We start from the raw sequence: 19,829 nt of genomic DNA on the forward strand, positions 1-19,829 counted from the left end.
CGCCGCAGGCGGAGATCTGATCAAAAGCGAAATCGCCTGGGGATCGCTTTTGCGTCGGAGGAATCGCCAGAGAGAGAAAGGACAAAGTTTCGCTTGGGCGGTGAAAACGGAAGTCACGCCGTGAGATTTTTTTAGGGCAACGGTTGGTATTTAAAGCGATAGAATAACGGTCGAAAACGACAGAGTGCGAAACTTGCTCGGAGTCGGTACACGGTAAATCCGGAACATTATCAAATATCCCGGACTTGGGGGGCATGTGTTAACGACCAAATTTGGTAATATCAGCATCGGAAAAGGAGATTATATCAAGGTGGAGTTGAAGGCGGAGATTGATCCGAGAACAAAGCAAGAATCGGCTGAAGTCCAGATCGGCTACGATTAGGATCAGCTGGATCTGAGTCGGACTAGGTAAGCCAATGCAGCCGATTCTGGCAGTATAATTTGGTGTATGACATTGGGTTGAATTGAGGTGCTTCAAGATGATTGCCGCACATGGATAGAGTCCTGAGAAGGCAATTGTATCTATTAATTAGGATGTTTTATATAACTTCCTTAGAGATATATTTGGGCAAAAGTCCGCCGCAAAGACTTATGGTATCTTAGAGTTTGTTAGAGATAGTGGTCGTGTCCGGTATGGACATATCTTGTAATTCTCGGGTATAAATAGACCCCGAGCCCTATGTAATTTTTAACACACATTCAATACCATTTCGGCGCATCGCCACCTTTTTGCTTTAGTTTTATTTCGACGAGTTCTTGCTTTCGGGTTGAGCTGCATCGGTTTCGATCTTCAACAAGAGGTAAAACTTGTTATGACGGCTTGTGTTCTCGGGATTAGTGCTTCCATCTTTACGACACTCTAATCTTGTCTATATAATTCGTCAAGTTATCATATATATTACATAATCTTCGGCAATATCGTCATCTAACCTACAATCGGCTAACATCTGTTAATAGAAGGCAGCCGATTAGGTTAAATAGCGACGTTGTCCTAGATTACATAAGATATCTACCACTTTATGAAACACCCAGCGGCTTGATTGTCTAGATATTGTTCTTCTTTTCACACTTAATGCTGCATCAGTTGAGTTTGATCTATTAAGTCGTGCTTAGAATATCAATCTCTAGCATGTCCTCTGGTTGCCGATTAGGGTAGTATCGGAGTTTCAGCCGATCTTATCTGATTTAATCATATTCGATCTATATGCTTCAATGACATGTTAAATCCGCCCTTTATGTCAAGATCTTATTGCATTTAAGTATATTAAGCTTTTGTTTGGTATATTATATTTGTTTTGATATCTTTATATAAAGTAGTATCGGAGTATTAGACGATACATGCTAGATCTATCTGATCGGCTATGCTATAAACATATATAATCCTGTTATTAATATATATTTCGATCTAAGTAATTTATACTGTGTCGGCTTGGTGACCGATCTATCCCAATCACTTGATTTAAGTATATATTAATATAAGAATTATATATCATTAATATCTACAGCCGATCGAATAGATTTAGTTCCTTACTATCTATTTATAATCGCCGATCGATTCATATATGACATCGGCTTAAAGATAAATGATATGTCATCGGCACCTAGCCGATCTGCTATCATTTATAGATTTAACCACGCTGTCTCTATTTCTTGTTGATTACAGGATCAAATCAACTGGCTCGCTCATACAATCGAAGGTGAGCTTTGGACCTGCACTGGAGTTAAGCAGATCTCTCAGGCCTCGTGTTTTCTATCAACAGATATACAGAGGATCATCACTCCTCAGTTCATCTTTCTGACTCTCCATATACTCTCTCTCTCTCTCTAATATGTAACTGACGAAAGACTGGTTATTGCCATAACGGACGGAATAATCAATTAGGTTTGATCTAGGTTTGATCCCTCCCAAAACGACTCTCTCTCTCTCTTGTTATTCACCACCCCAGTATAGACAGAGGATCACTCAGTTCGCAAAACACTATGCTCTTCTGTTTCTACACTTGCTCCGGCTTTCCTCGGTCCTAAGCAGTTGTGCACACAAGTGTTTGGGACGAGCGGGCCTCCAGAACTCTGTCTGGGTAGGTGGGGTGATCAAGTTTTCAAGGAGCACGTTTTTTGCGCGACAGCTCTCGGCACTACTTCCTGTGCGTCACACTCTTCCTCTGCATCCACAACTCGGATCATGTCAACAAACAATGAAGGAAGAGACGACAACAGCAACACCAGCACCATTGCCTTTGGATCCGGAGCATTCTCCGGTATGTCACTCTTGTCACTTAGGTGTTAAAAATGTTAATAGATGATGCTATTCTTGTTATTAATATATTCATGTTTAGCACTACCACTCGAGCATCCATTTATTCACATATTTTGTTTAGTATCTGTTTTTTTCTAAATTAAAATATAATGAACTATGATTATATTTCCAATTACTACTCTATTAATTTGACAACAAACATCGTGGAAGCTGATAATAACCAGTAATATAGCTACTACCAGCAAAAAGCAACTTAATTAATATATTGTTTGTATAGCATATGCACGTATGTGTAGGGTGCACTGGTTTAGGAGACTGGGGGATTTCTTTCCTCTTAGCGGCACCATCTCATGTTCATATTTTGCGTTCACATATAATTGTGCATGTATTACCTACTCCTTCCGTCCTATAATATAAGAGATTTTGAAGGAACGTGATACTTCATATGACGGTAAATCTGAAGAAGCTGTTATGTCGCTCCAAAATCTTTTATATTTTGAAACAGAGGGAATACTATCCGGCCCACTGATTACCCTTACTATATATTATCAAGTTTGACTGGTTGACTATGGTTGTGTTTAGTTTCCTTCAAACTTCAAACTTTTCCGTCACATTAAATGTTTGGACATATGCATGGAGCATTAAATGTGGATGAAAAAAAACAATTGCATAGTTTTGCATATAAATTGCGAGACGAATCTCTTGAGCCTAATTACGCCATAATTTAACAATGTGGTGATACAGTAAACATTTGCTAATAACGGATTAATTAGGTTTAATAGATTCGTCTCGCAGTTTACAGGCAAAATATGTAATTTGTTTTATTATTAGTCTACGTTTAATACTTTAAATGTGTGTCCATATACAACAAAAGAAATTTGCCAAAACAACTAAATACGGCCTATATATAACCATTGCTGTTGCCCTAAGAATGAATGACGAGTAGAATCAACTGGCACTGAAAAAGGAAGAAACATCAAAGCTATGATCCTCAATGACCCCATGTAACTACATAACCTTGGCATCAGTCAAAACTAACTAAACCTACTTTATCCATATGATCATGTCAGTTTGACCTCACAAAAATATGTACCGTCACAATCACTAATCACCTCACTTAAATTATGCTTAGCCGTTTAATAATAAGCTCAGGTGATCAGTATCTTTGCCATTTGACCTACATTTGACCTATACGTACGTGCACTACTATACCAGTCAGCATGCAGCTTCAACGCGCTTACACCACTCATCCCTAACGTGCTGTCAGGTGATGTACCCAGATTTTTTTTTAATCTTAAATTATATTAGTAAAAAAATATTTCTCCAAAAGCGTTGATGTCGCACGTGAGCCACGTCAGCTGCCACGCAATTTTTTAATCTCTGAACGACTGAACCTCACCTATATATACGATCTCCATGCGAGAGCATCGATCATTCCAAGGTGAGAGGTGAGCTTCATTGATCGAACAGAGGCAACCAACCACAGCAACACAAAGGTCATCGCCTAGCCCAGCAATGGTGGCCGCCGGCGAGGCAGGTCAGCACCACGAGTCCGGCGGCGCGGAGTGGAGGGTGACGGTGGCGGAGGCGCCGGAGGCGGAGGTGGAGCATGAGAACGCGAAAGGCGCGCGGCGGGGGTGCTGCTGCGCCCCGGCGGCGGCGGCGTGGGTGCTGTGGTGGCTGGCCGCGCCGTGGAAGTGGGTGGCCAGGTTCGGGAGGACGGCGTGGAAGGTCGGCGCCGACGACCCGAGGAGGGTGGTGCACGGGTTCAAGGTGGCGCTGGCGCTTACCTTGTGCTCCGCCTTCTACTACGTCCGCCCGCTCTACGTCTTCACCGGCCAGACCGCCATGTGGGCCGTCCTCACCGTCGTCGTCGTCTTCGAGTACACCGTCGGCGGCTGCATGTACAAGGGGCTGAACAGGGCGATGGCGACGGTGGCCGGCGGCGCGCTGGCGCTCGGCGTGCACTGGGTCGCCGACAAGTCTGGCGACGACGCGGAGCCGTTCGTCCTCACCGCCTCGCTCTTCGTGCTGGCCGCGGCGGCGTCCTTCTCCCGCTTCATCCCCACGCTCAAGGCGCGGTTCGACTACGGCGTCACCATCTTCATCCTCACCTACAGCCTCGTCGCCGTGTCGGGGTACCGCGTCGACACGCTGGTCACCATGGCGCAGCAGCGCCTCATCACCATCGCCATCGGAGCGTTCATCTGCTTCGCCGTCTGCACGCTCGTCTTCCCGGTCTGGGCCGGGCAGGAGCTGCACGTCCTCGTCGCGCGCAACATGGACAAGCTCGCCGCCGCCATCGAGGCCTGCGTCGACGACTACTTCTCCTCCGCCGAGCACGCTGGCGGTGGCGGCGACGCCGCCACGGCGCTGTCGGAGAAGGCGCGCGGGTACAGGGCTGTGCTTAACGCCAAGGCGTCGGAGGACTCGCTGGCGAACCTGGCGAGGTGGGAGCCCGGCCATGGCAAGTTCGGCTTCCGCCACCCGTACGGCCAGTACCAGAATGTCGGCGCCGCCATGCGCTGCTGCGCCTACTGCATCGACGCCCTCGCGGCCTGCGTCGGCGCGGGCGGGCAGGCGCCGGCGCACGTCAAGAGGCACCTCGCCGGCGCCTGCGTCGCCCTGAGCCAGCACTGCGCCGCCGTGCTCCGCGAGGCGTCGGGCTCCGTCACGTCCATGACGCGGTCCGGCCGCCTCGCCCTCGTCGTCGGGGACATGAACGCCGCCGCCCAAGACCTGAGGAACGAGCTGAGATGCCTCGCCGAGATACTGGACGACGACGAAGAAGAAGAAGCCGCGTCATCAGAGGCAGAGCAGCACGAGCACAACACCGCGCCGCCGCCGCCGCCGCCGCTCATCGAGGCGCTGCCGCTCTTCACCGCCGCCTCTCTCCTGCTTGAGATATCCACTAGAGCGGAGGGGGTCGTCGCCGCCGTGGACGCCCTGGGCACCACGGCGAAGTTCAAGAAAGCCGACCACGCCGAACCACCAGCAACCACAACGCTCGACGCCGAGGCGGCCATGCCCGTACCCAACTCCAACGCCATCGCCGCAGACGAGGCGCACGGCAATGCCACCGCCGGCGAGCATGACAAGAAGGAGACGGCGGAGCAGACGACGACGACGAGCGCGAGCACCGTGGGGCAGCAGCAAGAGGCGCGGGACCAGGTGGGACAGCTGGTGAAGCTGCTGATGCGGAGGCGGAGCACCAAGAAGTGGGCGCGCGGCGAGCCCAAGGTGGGCCCGTGCCCGAGGCCGCCGCTGGACTTCCCGCCGGTCCACGCGCCCAGCCCGAGGAGCCGGTCCACGGAGCTCGCCGGCCACCCGCCGGTGGTGCCCAGCCCGAGGCACCGGTCCATGGACCTGGCGAGCCACGGGCTCGCGCTGCCGAGCTCGAGACACCGGTCCATGGACCTCGCAAGCCATGGGCCCGTGCTGCCGAGCCCAAGGAACAGGTCCATGGACTTCACGGCCCACGCGCCGAGCCCGAGAAACCGATCCATTCTTGGGATGGCTTGACGCATCGAACGGACGCATCGCATTGAAAGTGTGGCAAAGAGCCAAAGACAGCACGAGTGTGTGTTTTTTTCTGTCTGACACGACTGACGGAGTTGAAGCAGTAGTTGTGATGTTTCGCACAGATGTAAACTTGCTGTTGATGATAATAATGAACATGACAAACTACACTACAAGAATTTTGGTGTCCTATAATGATTGGAAAACATACCAAACGTCCAATATTCGTGTTAAACATAACCAAAGGGATGAGAACTAATCACTTGACCATGCAAAATGAAACGACTCATTAGCACACAATTAATTTAGTATTAGCTAAAATTTTGTATACCGGTGTTAAAAAAGGTGTAATCACCCGAAAATGGACTTAAAAACTAGATCTTAGCTAGTTAAAAAATTTGTATATATCTGATCGTCACACACGATTTTGGTCCGTCGTTTGAGTTCGCACGCAATCGGATGAAGCAGTGGCAACGTCCGCACGCCCGGCTGCGTCCGTTCCTCTTTTTCTTCCTCGGTTCAGGGCTTCAGGCCGAGCAGGAAGGGGAAGAGCGGGCACATGACGTCAGCATCCGGTGGCATAACAGCCACGATGGTGGTGCCTCGATGTGTTCTTGAACACGACACGATGGAGAAAGTCGACAACCGGCGTGGGAAGCAAGAGAAGAATTGGGAACGCCGGTGGCAAGAACTTGGTCCATTAAGAGAGAGAACACCGGGGTGGCTTGATGTGAGGTGGGAGAGAAGTGGGAAATGAGGAAAATGGACTCGCCGGAGTGGAGAGATGCTGGTGGCGACATGGTACGGCGAGATGCGCTCTAGGGGAAGAGGAGATCGGTCAGTGTGGCGGCGGCAGTGTGCCCCCTCCAGAAGGAAGGAGGCAGTTGGCTCCGCTGGGCCTCGACTTAGTCAGGCCACGGCCTTGCTGGGCCGTGTGAGGGCGAGAAGGCCGGAAAGGCCCAGAGAGCAAGGGGATGGAATCAGCCCAGGAGGGAGATGACCGGTTGGAGGGACTTCAGCTCAAAAGAAACAGAAGAGTTTTCTGAATTTTTGGAGGGGATGATTTTAATAGAATCAAAAAGAGAAGTTGTTAAAACAAAGAGATATGTAGTTTGGAGACTATTTGGGATTTGGAGATAAATTTTAGCAGATACCTCATGGACTCTATGCATGTGGGGGTTTTTGGTTTATTTTTAGAAATGGAGTTTAAAGGGACTTTTATTTTGGGGTATTGGTTTAAAGGAGGAGTATTTGAATAAAGGAATAGATTTGAATTTGGAGTAGAATCTTTGGTAGGAAAACATTAGGATATCATTGGAGGTAAAAGTTATGGAATTTAGATAAAAATGAAAAAGGGCGATGGCTAAAAGAATATGTTTTAGCTAATAAAAATAATAAATTGGGACATTCATAAAAATAGGGAGTGACTTCAACAAAAGTATATAGATGTTTGGCTTTAAAATATTTTTGAGAATGGGACTTAACCAATGGTGAGTTTGGAAGAAAGAAACAAGAGCAAACGATGATTAAGGAATGAATGGTATATCGATAAAATTTTTATATAGGGAATATGGATTTGGAGCATATTCACAAGTAAAACAAAGGGATTTGAATGGATGGATTTACGAATTTTCGGCTTCATGGATATAGGAATTTGAAATTTATGCGGAGATCGATAGGATCCGGAATTTGGGTAATGGGAATTTAATAGGAAATACATGTGCTAAAAAATAGGGTTTCGGGAAAAATAAATTGAAAGGTTTATAAAATTAAAAGGAATTTAAATGGGGTAAATTTCCAGATCCTCAATCCCTCCAGTGAAATTGGTTAAGATGTAATAAGTAATTTAGACTATTAAAATATTTATTTACAATTTGGTGGTAGGATGGTTTTTGGTTCTTTACATTTACATGATAATTTGGAAAATAGTCAGATCATCAATAACCTTATTTTTTAATGTTTATCATAAATTTAGTTTATCCCATTGAAATGCACGAACATCTTTTTTATAGTTAGAAAAAGGAATAAGTTCACTTTGGGTCCTTCAATTTGTTGCTGACTCTGAAATTCGTCCATACACAGCAATAGCATATATAACGCGTCCCTCAATTTTTAAGACCAGTGCAAATAAAGTCCCAAGGCGGTTTGAATAGTGGTTTTGGCTGACATGACACCTACGTAGCAATGATGTGGTACTTAAAGTCAGAAAAAACCGTGGGACCCACATGTCAGTGAGAGTTCACTTAAAATAAAAAAAATTGCAGTGGGTTCCACTTTCTATTTCTTTTCTTTCCTTCTTGTTTTCTATCTCTTTTCTCCTTTCTTGAGACTTCTCCTTCCTGGTATCAGGCAACCGGCCGTGGACCGCCGTCCTTCTCCACACCGATGAGCTACGGGGTGGAAGAGGGAAGGGGACCTCGGTCCGACGGGAGTCACTGCTGCCGGGATCTTGGGGCTGATGCTAAGGACCTCAGTGGTGCAGTAGCTACTGCGGGGGAAGAAGGAGCTCCTGAAGACGATCAAGCGGCGTTGGCCGCTGCCGTCGAGCCCGTCGTCGTCGTCGCAGTTGCCATTGGCGGCGTGACTGGAGGTGGCGCAGTTCGGGCGCAATAGCGTGGGGAACAGCCTACAGCACGATAAGAGCGTCCTGATCACGGAGGAGGTGAAGCTGCGGCAGGAGCAGCAAACGACACGCACACAGATGCAGGCGATGGAAGAGCGCATCTCGGCAGTGGAGCAGAAGCAACAGCAGATGCCAATGTTCCTGATGCGCGGCATGAAAAATCTGGGCGTCCTCCACATGCTCATCGACCGGCAGAACCAGCATGGCGAAAACAGGGAGCTCGGGGACACCCTCTACATGAAGTGTCTTCGAGTACCTCCCCGCTGCAATGGGCCGATGATGACACCCTCTCCAGATATTGACTCTAGGCCGATGATAACTCTGAGCTTATCAAATTTTGGCGTTAACAGTGTTATACAACCAAAATTTACATGATAAAGTCGTGAATGCCATATATTGGACTCTGATGTTCCTCCGCCTTCGCTAACATGATATACAACTTGTCTTCTATGGACCAAAAGTGACGTGGTGAGATGGAAGTGGACTTGGAGAAGGTCTTGGTTTGGTCCCCAATCAACTTCTTTAAGCATCCATGCTGTTGGGTCCCAAAACTATTTACTTGGATCCGACTAAGATTAATGTATCAACCCCTTGATTAGTAAATATCGATACATACAATATAGCTGGTTCTTCATTGCATACGTTAAAGTTTTACAATACTAAGGGTTTTTGTCGGAGCCCAAAACTAAAAACTTGGATCCGACTAGAATTAATGTATCAATCCCTGGATCAGTAAATATTGATATATACAATATAACCGGTTCTTCATTGCATATGTTAAAGTTTTGCAATACTAAGGATTTTACAATAATAGGTACTCACCTAACTAATTAATACACAGCGAAAGTTTCTATACATTCTAACTAGGGAGGTATAACCTTTAGGGATTCTCTAAGTTATCGGGGTCATCATAGTAATAGTCATAAGGGTCCTCCTCTTGACCCAAATCTGAAAAAGGGGTTATAAGAGCAAGGATGAGTATTTACAATACTCAGCAAATTATCATGGAAATATGTTATGCATTGACATATAGTAGGGTTCTTTGCAAAAAGCAGTACTAGACAATCTGGAAGAGTTATAGCAAGAATTTATAAAACATATAGACTTTAGATTTCTAACCATGGTACCATATGAGTCCTGGTACTCAACTCTATGGGTACAGCTATTCGAATAGTTTCAAAGATATTCTACTGCAGCAGATGTACGCTTTACCTGCAGTCCACGACTTGCTGATAATCATCGGCTTTAGTATTAAGTCATTAACAATTGTGGCACCTGTTCCATGAACTTATATCCTCATATGCTCTGAACGTATTGTTAACAGCAGCAAGAGGAGTTCTGGCGTTCCCGAGGTATTTAAGGGGAACTGATCGTATGACACCACGTCATCTCGATCAGGGTTTAGAAATATACCATATAGTTTATACTCGAGTATCACAAACTATTTACCTGTACATGGTAATGGTTAAAGTTGCCCTTCGTGGCTATAGTTGCCTCCTGCGCGAGGACTTAAAAATAAGAACCACTATACAGAGGTGCCATATTGCTAATTAACATAATAACTAGATCTGTCCCCATTCTAGAAACTGCGGTCGTACTCGTTCGTACGACATAAGTACCTAGTAAAACTTATATCGATCGAGACAGTACTAGCCACCCGGAAATCAACCAAATCTTACGTACTGTCCCAATCTAAGTATAAGGTATTTTAACCAGATTGTAAGCAAAGTAAGCAATACTAAATTATCTGGGTTTCTATGATTAATGTATGCATAGAAAATAGAATATTGAATAGAAGGCTATAAATAAATAATTTGTAAAATATAGGCTTAAATGATCAAAAAGTATATGGTAACTTGCCTTGCTCGATGTCCTGAGATTGATTGATATTATCTATTGAGTCAGAAGAATCCTCAAGACCTAGGGTTAGACATATATAAAATTCAAATTCAAAAGGAATTCAAATAAAATCTAAAAATATGAAAAATAGAGAAAATAAAATAAAATGTAAAAATAGCATAAAGGGGCTCAAAAGATATAGAATGATTTTAGAATAATATTGGTCCAAGTTTCACTGGAATTGGATCTATATTTTAAAAGATATGGGCTTCTAAAGTTTGAAAATCAAATAAAAGTGAAATGTTACTGTGTGCGGGTCCCACCTGTCAGTCTCTCTCTCTCTCTTCTCTTCTTCTACCTTCGGCCGTTCCCCAAAATCGGCCGGCATCGCTAGGGTTGGCGATTACGGCGGCGATGGAGGGGGAAAGTGGTTGCGGCCGAAGAGGGGAGGGAGTTACGGTTCTCCACGACGGCAAGCGGCGGCGGAGGGATTAATTTGATGTGTGGATGGGTTGGTGGCTAGGGTGGCGGTGGCACGGTTAGGCCGTGATGGTGATCAAGATGATAAGAGTTAGACATGGTTAGGGGAGGGGTTCTAGAGCATCTACGAGGTACCTAGATGAATTCCGACAACTTGCCGTCTTTTGGCAAGGCGCAAAGAATAGTTGCCGACGAGCGCCTCCATTGGCGGCGGCCATGCTCACGTCGGCAGCTCAGGGTGTGGCATGATAGTGCAAAAGGATTGTTAAAATGGAATCTAGGTAGTATGTAGATGGTTGAAATGGAAGAACTCACTGAGATATACCGAGATGAAGGATTGCGGCCGGAAAAACTTCTTGGCGGCGAAGAACAGAGCAGCGCGGGGGCGGCGGTGCTCGGCTTGGCGCGGCGAGATAAAACTTGACGCAGAGCTTCAGTTAGGGCTTAGTATACTAGAACATAGTTGATATAAGGTGTTCTAAGGGATATTTAGGGCGGAGGATGGATGGAGGGGTGTGGAGTCGATCGCACACAAGGTGTTCGACCGACGGGCGATGGTGGTTGATGGGATGGATTGGTGAAGCAGAGCTTCGGGGTTGTGGGGTTATGGTTGTCGATGATCGATGATGGACAAGGAAGGGATTGGGGTCCTATTTATAGGGCTAGAAGAAGTGGATGAGCTCGGGCACCGTCATCGCCATGAATGAGCTCGGTCTTTGGATAGGGTTGGGGCGGCAGAGGCTGTGAGAGGGCGGCCAAGATCAATTTGAGTGGCAGGAGGCCATGTTTGAATACTTACCGGCGAAGGTTTGGCTTGACCGCGTGTGAATTCGGCTAGCGATGTGTTGGCACCAATCCGGGCGCGACGCGCGGCGGCGGCGAGGGTGAAAACGGCCGATTCAGGGGTGAATGGTTTGAATTGTGAGAGGGGATACCACCGTCTATCTTCAATCCAACCGTGCGGCAAGAATTGGCGCGATTCACCCCGGGTAGAATCAAAATCGGACTCAGCGGCGGCTTTGGACGAGCGCGCATGGCGTCAAGCGGCGATTTCTTGCGGCGGTCGTCGTCCCGGCTTTGTCGTCGTCAAGATTGGTGCGGCGATGATGGTCTGAGGGCGTCAGACGGGCGACGGCGTGCCAAGGCGGTCGGGCACGCGCGATCGATCCCGAGACCGACGCGCGGCGGCTCGGCGCGCGGCAAAGTCGGACGCCAGGGTGGCGTGCGCAAGGGGAGGAAAAGGCCAACTAAACCACGGTTTTTGAGTGGGATATGGTCCCCTAGGATCAAACCTAAACTTTGCACAAGATTGGGTAGTGGTTGGGCTGCTCTAGCTGGGCTGGGCATTTCATCGAGCACCTTGTATGCGATGAACAGTGAATTTCAGAATTTTTGAATATTTCCCTAGAAAAGATTTGGATTTAAACTATCAATTTGGATAGGTTTCACTAGGGTTTGGAGTAAAGCAAATCCTCACTAATATTAGGGTAAGCTAAGGAAATAATCTATTTTTTGAAATTTGAGAGAATTTGCTCAAATTCACTAAGGTTTGGAATAAAGGGAATAATTAGAGTAAATCAATAGGGCTCTAAGGAAGTAACACTTGAACCAATTTAAGAATCAAATAGATTTTTAAAACACACTAATTTAATCAAAAGCCAGCATGATGCAGTTAAATTTTAGTTTAAAATTTGAGGATGTTACAGTTTTACAATAATAGATACTCACCTAATTAATCATAAGTAGAACTAATACACAACGGAAGTTTCTATACATTCTGACTAGGGAGGTATAACCTCTAGGGATTCTCTAAGTTATCGGGGTCATTGTAGTAATAGTCATAGGGGGTCCTCCTCTTGACCCAAATCTGAAAAAGGGGTTTAAAGAGCAAGGATGAGTATTCACAATACTTAGCAAGTTATCATGGAAATATGTTATGCATTGGCATATAGTAGGGTTCTTTGCAAAAAGCAGTAATAACCAATTTGGAAGAATTATAGCAAGAATTTATAAATATGTAGACTTTAAATTTCTAACCAGGGTACCATATGAGTCCCGGTACTCAATTCCATGAGTACGGCTATTCAAATAGTTTCAAAGATATTCTACTGTAGCAAATGTACGCTTTACCCGCAGTCCACGACTTGTTGATAATCATCGGCTTTAGTTATGGCCCAGTATTAGGTTATTAACAATTGTGGCACCTGTTCCACGAACTAATATCCTCATATGCTCTGAACGTAATGTTAACAGCAGCAAGAGGAGTTCTGGCATTCCCGAGGTATTTAAGGGGAACTGATCGTATGACACCACGTCATCTCGATCAGGGTTTAGAAATATACCATATAATTTATACTCGAGTATCACAAACCATTTACCTGTACATGGTAATGGTTTAATTTTCCCTTCGCGGCTATAGTTGCCTCCTGCGCGAGCACTTAAAAATAAGAACCACTATACAGAGGTGCCATATTGCTAATTAACATAATGACTAGGTCTGTCCCCATTCTAGAAACTACGGTCGTACCATTCGTTTGACATAAGTACCTGGTAATAACTATATCGATCGAGACAGTACTAGCCACCCGGAAATCATCCAATTCTAACGTACTGTCCCAATCTAACTATAAAATATTTTAACCAGACCATAAGCAAAATAAGCAATACTAAATTATCTGGGTTTCTATGGTTAAATTGTGCATAAAAAAATAGAGTATTGAATAGAAGGCTATAAATAAATAATTTGTAAAATATAGGCTTAAATGATCAAAACGGTATATAGTAACTTGCCTTGCTCAATGTCCTAAGATTGACTGATATTTTCTAGTATGTCAGAAGAATCCTCAAGACCTAGGGTTAGACAAATAAAATTCAAATTCAAAAGGAATTCAAATAAAATCCAAAAATAAGAAAAATAGAGAAAATAGAATAAACTAGAAAAATAGCAAAAGGGGTCTCAAAAGATAGAGAATGATTTTAGGAGAATATTGGTCCAAGTTTCACTAGAATTGGATCTATATTTTAAAAGATATGGGCTTTTAAAGTTTGAAAATCAATTAAATGTGAAATGGCACTGTGTGCGGGTCCCACCTGTCAGTCTCTCTCTCTCTCTTCTCTTCTTCAACCTCCAGCCGATCCCCAAATGCAGCTGGCAGCGATAGAGGAGAAAAGGGGTTACGGCCGAGGAGGGGAGGGAGCTAGGGTTCTCCGGCGACGGCGAGCGGCGGCGGAGGGGTTAATTTGGTATGTGGTTGGGCTAGCGGCTAGGGCGGCAGTGACATGGTTAAGCCGTGAAGGTGATCGGGGTAGTGAGAGTTAGACAAGGCTCGGGGAGGGCTCCTAGAGCATCTACAAGGTACCTAGAGGGATTTAAGTAGCTTGCCGACCTTTGGCAAGGTGTGGAAAATACTTGCCGACGAGCGCCTCCATTGGCGATGGCCGTGCTCACGTCGGTAGCCCAGAGGGTGGCATGGTAGTGCAAACTAATTGCTAAAATGGAATCTAGGGAGTATATAGATGGTTAAAACGGAAGAACACACCGAAATAAGCTGAGATGAAGGATTGCGGCCGGAAAAACTTCTCGGCGGCGCCGAACAGAGCAGAGCGAGGGCGACGGTGCTCGGCTCGGTACGGCGAGGTAAAGCTCGACGCAGAGCTTCGGTTAGGACTTAGTATGCTAGAACATAGCTGATATAAGGTGTTCTAAGAGTTATTTAGGGTGGAGGATGGATGGAGGGGTGTGAAGTCGATCGTGCACAAGGTGTTCGACCGACGGGCGAAAATGGTTGATGAGATGGATTGGTGAAGCAAAGCTTCGGGGTTGTGGGGCTATGGTTGTTGATGATCAATGATGGACAAGGAAGGGATTGGGGACCTATTTATAGGGCCAGGGGTAATGGATGAGCACGGGAATTGGATGTGGCAAAGGTGGCAGAGGGCTATGAGAGGGTGGGCAAGGTCAATTTGAGTGGCGGGAGGCCATGTTCGAGTACTTACCGGTGAAGGATTGGCTTGACCGCGGGTAGAATCAGCTGGCGACGTGTTAGCGCCAATCCGGGCGCGACGCGTGGCAGCGGCGAGGGTTAAAACGGCCAGCTCGGTGGTGATTGTTTTGAATTGTGAGAGGGGAAACCACCGTCTATCTTCAATTCAACCGTGCGGCAAGAATTGGCGTGATTCACCCCGTGTAGAATCAAAATCAGACTCGGCGGCGGCTTTGGACGGGCGTGCACGGCGTCAAGCAGCGATTCCTTGCGGCGGAGGTCGTCCCGGCTTTGTCGTCGTCAAGATTGGTGTGGCAGCGGTGGTCTGAGAGCGTCGTGCGGCTGGCGGCGCGCCAAGGCGGTCGGGCACGCGCGAGCGGTCCCGAGGCCGACGCGCGGCGGCTCGGCGCGCGGCTAAGTCGGACGCCAGGCAGCGTGCGTGAAGGGGAGGAAGAGGCAAAGAAAACCACGGCTTTGAGTGGATTGTGGTCCCCAAGGATCAAACCTAAACTTTGCAAAGGATTGCATGGGTGTTGGGCTGCTCTAGTTGGGCTGGGCATTTCATCGAGCACCTTGAGTGCGATGAACAGTGTTTTTCAGAATTTTTGAATATTTCCCTAGAAAAGAATGAATTTAATCTATGAATTTGAAATGGATTCACTAGGGTTTGAAGTGTAGTAAATTCTCACTAATATTAGGGTAAACTAGGGAAGTAATCTATAGTTTGAAATTTGAGAGAATTTGCTCAAATTCACTAAGGTTTGGAACAAAGGGAATAATTAGGGTAAATTAGTAGGGTTCTAAGAAGTAACACTTGAACCAATTAAGAATCAAATAATTTTTTAAATTACCCTAATCTAGTCAAAAGCCAGCATGATGCAACCAAATTTTAGTTTAAAATTTGAGGATGTTACACATGCATTCCTTACGCACGGTCTCTTTTCTTTCGCCCAAGCAAGTCCTCTGCAAACGAAAACACATAAAACTCATTGTGTAGCAACGTTTGCTTAAATATATAACAAGTAAATCCAATATAGAACATATGCACATTTGGTTGATTAATATATAGGGAGCGTATCCTATGCACACAGGCCCTCGCGTGTACACACCGTGTACACCAACTAAAAATTATCACAAAAAATTCTAGGAAAATTCATACATGTACTTTCAATAGTATTACATCTACGTGCAAAGTCGCATCTTCAAATTCATTCTACATAGAGAATAACAAAAAAGATAAAATTCTAACAAAATTGCAACCTTAAAACTATCAGATTTTTTGTTTTTTTTGTTACGGCTAAAATATAATGAATTTGACGTTAAGATTTTAACCCTAGTTGTAATACAATTGAAAGTATGTGTATGATTTTTTCTAGATTTTTTGGTGACATTTTTTAGTTGGTGTGCACGTGTGTACACGTGAGGGCCTGTGTGCATAGGATATGTTGCCTAATATATAAGGTAGTCATGGTTATATATATTCGAGCTAGTTGTGTCCTCATCATAGTTTGCTGCTGACATCGGAGACTTCGAACTTGACCTTAAGAGCATCCCACATGTCCTTCCTTGAAGGCATATGCATGTACACGTCCACTATGTTGTCGGCTAGTACACTGATCAATGCTCCACGGAACAGGCAATCCGCAGCCTCGAACTTAGCCTCCTCCTCAGGAGAGAGAGAGAGAGAGAGAGAGAGAGAGAGAGAGAGAGGCAGTTTGCTCGGTTTGGCCTGTGAAACAAGGAAGCACTACATAGCCATCAACCACATAGTGCACGTGCTTTCCATCCTTTATAATTTGAACCATCGAAAGCATATGGTTTTAGTGATGTCGCAAAGCCAACTACCGAAAAATACCTATCAAGTTTTTGGATTGTTGAAAATTTGGTCATAAATCGGCATATTTTAATCCAGAAAATTAAGATACTACACATGACATGTATATAGTTGAATGATCTAGTGAAGGTATTAAACATGAGCATGCTTTTGATAATATAAGCATAAACATCAAGTATATTCACATAGGATAGAGATCCAAAGGATAGCATGGTGATAAACATGAATATACTAACATGAACTAAAGCATCAAACAACAAGTTTAAAACGAAGATGAAAATAGTAAAATACCCACAGAACGCTCCAGAACTAGATGAGGCATTGTTGGTGTTGTTGCCTCCATTGGTGTTGCCATTCTCACCTTCTCCAGTGCCGGTGTAGGTGTTGTTGTCAGTGTTGACAGCCGACATGGTGTAGCAATGGAAGAAGAGCCCGATGAAGAGGTTGCAATGCAGTCGACAGGAGTGGTCACGCCGAGACGCTCTCCAAAAACTTGATTGCCCACCTATCTGTGCAGGTACGCAAGCGGATGGAGTTTCGGAGGCACCTGCTCGTCCCGTGCACTTGTGCGCGCAGGTGAACAGGATCGAGGAGGCAGTGGCTAGCGCATCGGGTGGGATTTTATAGTGCGCGAGGGAGTAACGTTCAGGAGTAATCAAATCAAAATCAAGATGAACCAGTGAGGAAGAAGAACAGTGCGAGAGGAGGGACAGAGCAATCCCGTTGGTGCCCGTCGGGTGGGATTTTATTCTGTGCGAGGGAGTAACGTTCAGGAGTAATCAAATCGAAAACAACACAAACCACCGTGGAAGAAGAACAGGAGGAAGCAGCTAGCGCATCGGGTGGGATTTTATAGTCCGCAAGGGAGTAACGTTCAGGAGTAATTAAATCTAAATCAACACGAACCAGTGAGGAAGAAGAGCAGGAGTGCGCGAGGGAGTAACGTTCAGGAGTAATCATCATATTGGAATTCACTCGAGGAAGAAGAACAGGAGTGAGCGAGGGAGTAACGTTCAGAGTAATCATCGGATTGGAATTCATTCGAGGAAGAAGAACAGGAGTGCGCGAGGGAGTAACGTTCAGGAGTAATCGTCGGATTGGAATTCATTCACTTGTTAATACAGAATTGAACATTCAGGAGTAATCATCGGATTGGAATTCATTCAATTCATTCAGAAGAGTAATCATCGGATTGGAATTCATTCACCTGTTAATACAGAATTGATCAGTTATGAGTAATCATCGGATTGGAATTCAGGATTGGAATTCATTCACCTGTTAATACAGAATTGATCAGCCGAACCATTACAAAATAATGAGAGAGAAGCCGCATGCCACACCCTCGGCCCGCACGCACGTGTGACAATCCTACCACCACCTCAACCGGTTAACAAAGGCTCTCTAATGGCTCCCTATTTAAGTTGAGATCTCTCCACTTAAATTTCTAAGGTGGTTTTAATCCCCATAGCATTAATTGTGGGCCATGAAATTTATTAAGAATAAATTGGGCCTAGCCCATTTATTCCAACATAAGTTGTATTGTTGTCCAACACCTCAAGTCAATTCCACGAACAAAAAATATAATCCATCTTTGACTTTTGCGTATGGCAACCCCATTGTGGAATCAAGGTCCATGTAGCTCATATCATCGGTTAGACCATCCTCATGTAGCTTGTACATTGTTATTGTAGTCATCTATGCATTTTAGTCTATGCAGTTGACACTCACATGTGTCGGCTACCATGTCATAAACACGGATATTTGTTATAAATCCGAGACACCATACAATTAGGGATGAAAATGGAGCGAATACGGACAGATAATGCTCATACCATATTTGTTTTCATATTTTTTACCGGATACGAAAACGAATACGAATAGCTCGAATACGGATTATCTCAAATACGAATAAGAATCGAATATGATCGGACACGAATACGGCAACATTTTTTTCTCAGAGATGAAAACCAACTCAACTTCTACTAAAAACAAATATCAACATATATAATTAGCTCATTTTATATAAAATGAAGTATAATTTATAAATATTTTTAAAAATTTAAATAATATTAATAGTACGGACTAGTGTTAAGAGATAAAGTACTATTAAAATCTATAAAGGTATATTAAAGGTTATAGAGTTAGAAAGAAATGGGGTATGTCTCATGGCTTCTGCGGATATCCGAATAGCACTGTTCACCGGATATCCGAATTATTATCCGTATCCGACGGAAACCCCGATACTATATCCGTATTCGTATCCGAACTATCCGATCCAAAAGGTATCCGTATCCTTTTTGTCCAAAGCGGACGGAAACTATCCACTCCGCTTTCATCCCTACCTACAACATTTATAGGATACGCCTACACGTCGGACGTCCTACAACAAAAGGCATGTGAAACATATGTACAATATATTCACAATAATAATTAATATTGCTAAAACATTTTGTAGACAGTACGAAACAATTTTTTTTGCGTGCAACATTTATAATTGAAATAGTGAAATAGTAAGAAATACTTATTGAAACATTTAAATAATATTGTGCGCAACAACATTAAAAAATATGTTGTAAAAAATAATCAGAACATAATCAAGTAAAATCTTGTTGTAACGATTTACTTATAACAAATGCAGTGGTATGATTAGATCGTTGATCGGATAAATAAAATATAAGAAAAGGTTGTTTAAAATGTGAAAACGAAGTTGTTATATGCATATACGTCATTACTGAGCATCCGAGCACCAAAAAAGAAGAATCGCAACATCATCACACATAAGAGCATTTTAGCACCAGACAAGCGTGTACTCCTAGCATGGAGTGGACATGTCCGATATTTGTGATTGCATTGGACGTCTGATGTAAGTATTTTCCACATTTATAAGATCATTGTTGTGGAGCGCTGGTTTTTATAATAAATCTATAACTCAATTAATTACCAAAACTCTATCTTTCTATATTGTATAACTCTATTTTTTAAGTTTGGCTCTAATCCCATGGCTGTGGGAATCGCGTGAACCAAAACAGAAAATACTATAGAATAGTATTCCGTCAGTACGGGACAACTTATAACCATACTATCTTATCCACACCAGTACACCATCCGTTCTTATCCTGCCCCCACCACTCTCTCTCCTTCTCCCTCTCTCTTTCCCCTCTCCCTCTCCCTCTCCGTCATGGATCAGCAGCCGACAACGCCATCTCCACTCTCTCTCATTCTCCCTCTCTCTTTCACCTCTCCCTCTTCGTCATGGATCAGCAGCCGAGAGCGCCATGCAGCCATTGGTCCGTG

The 19,829-nt window shown here is 44.7% G+C and overlaps 1 protein-coding gene across 1 annotated transcript; it reads left to right on the forward strand.

Moving 5' to 3' along the window:
- Positions 1-3,696: 3,696 nt before the first annotated feature.
- LOC4340924 (aluminum-activated malate transporter 10) lies at positions 3,697-5,952 on the forward strand. Its single transcript, XM_015787129.1, has one exon. It carries the CDS (start codon positions 3,773-3,775, stop codon positions 5,777-5,779), a length of 2,007 nt encoding a protein of 668 aa, XP_015642615.1. The 5' UTR covers positions 3,697-3,772; the 3' UTR covers positions 5,780-5,952.
- The last annotated feature ends 13,877 nt before the right edge of the window (positions 5,953-19,829 follow it).

Source organism: Oryza sativa, chromosome 6, assembly GCF_034140825.1.
Source record: "Oryza sativa Japonica Group chromosome 6, ASM3414082v1".
Classification (NCBI taxonomy): Eukaryota; Viridiplantae; Streptophyta; class Magnoliopsida; order Poales; family Poaceae; genus Oryza; species Oryza sativa.

Bases quoted from the DNA above. Each gene is read 5' to 3' on its own strand.
- LOC4340924 (XM_015787129.1), top strand. From the start codon at position 3,773: ATGGTGGCCGCCGGCGAGGCAGGTCAGCACCACGAGTCCGGCGGCGCG.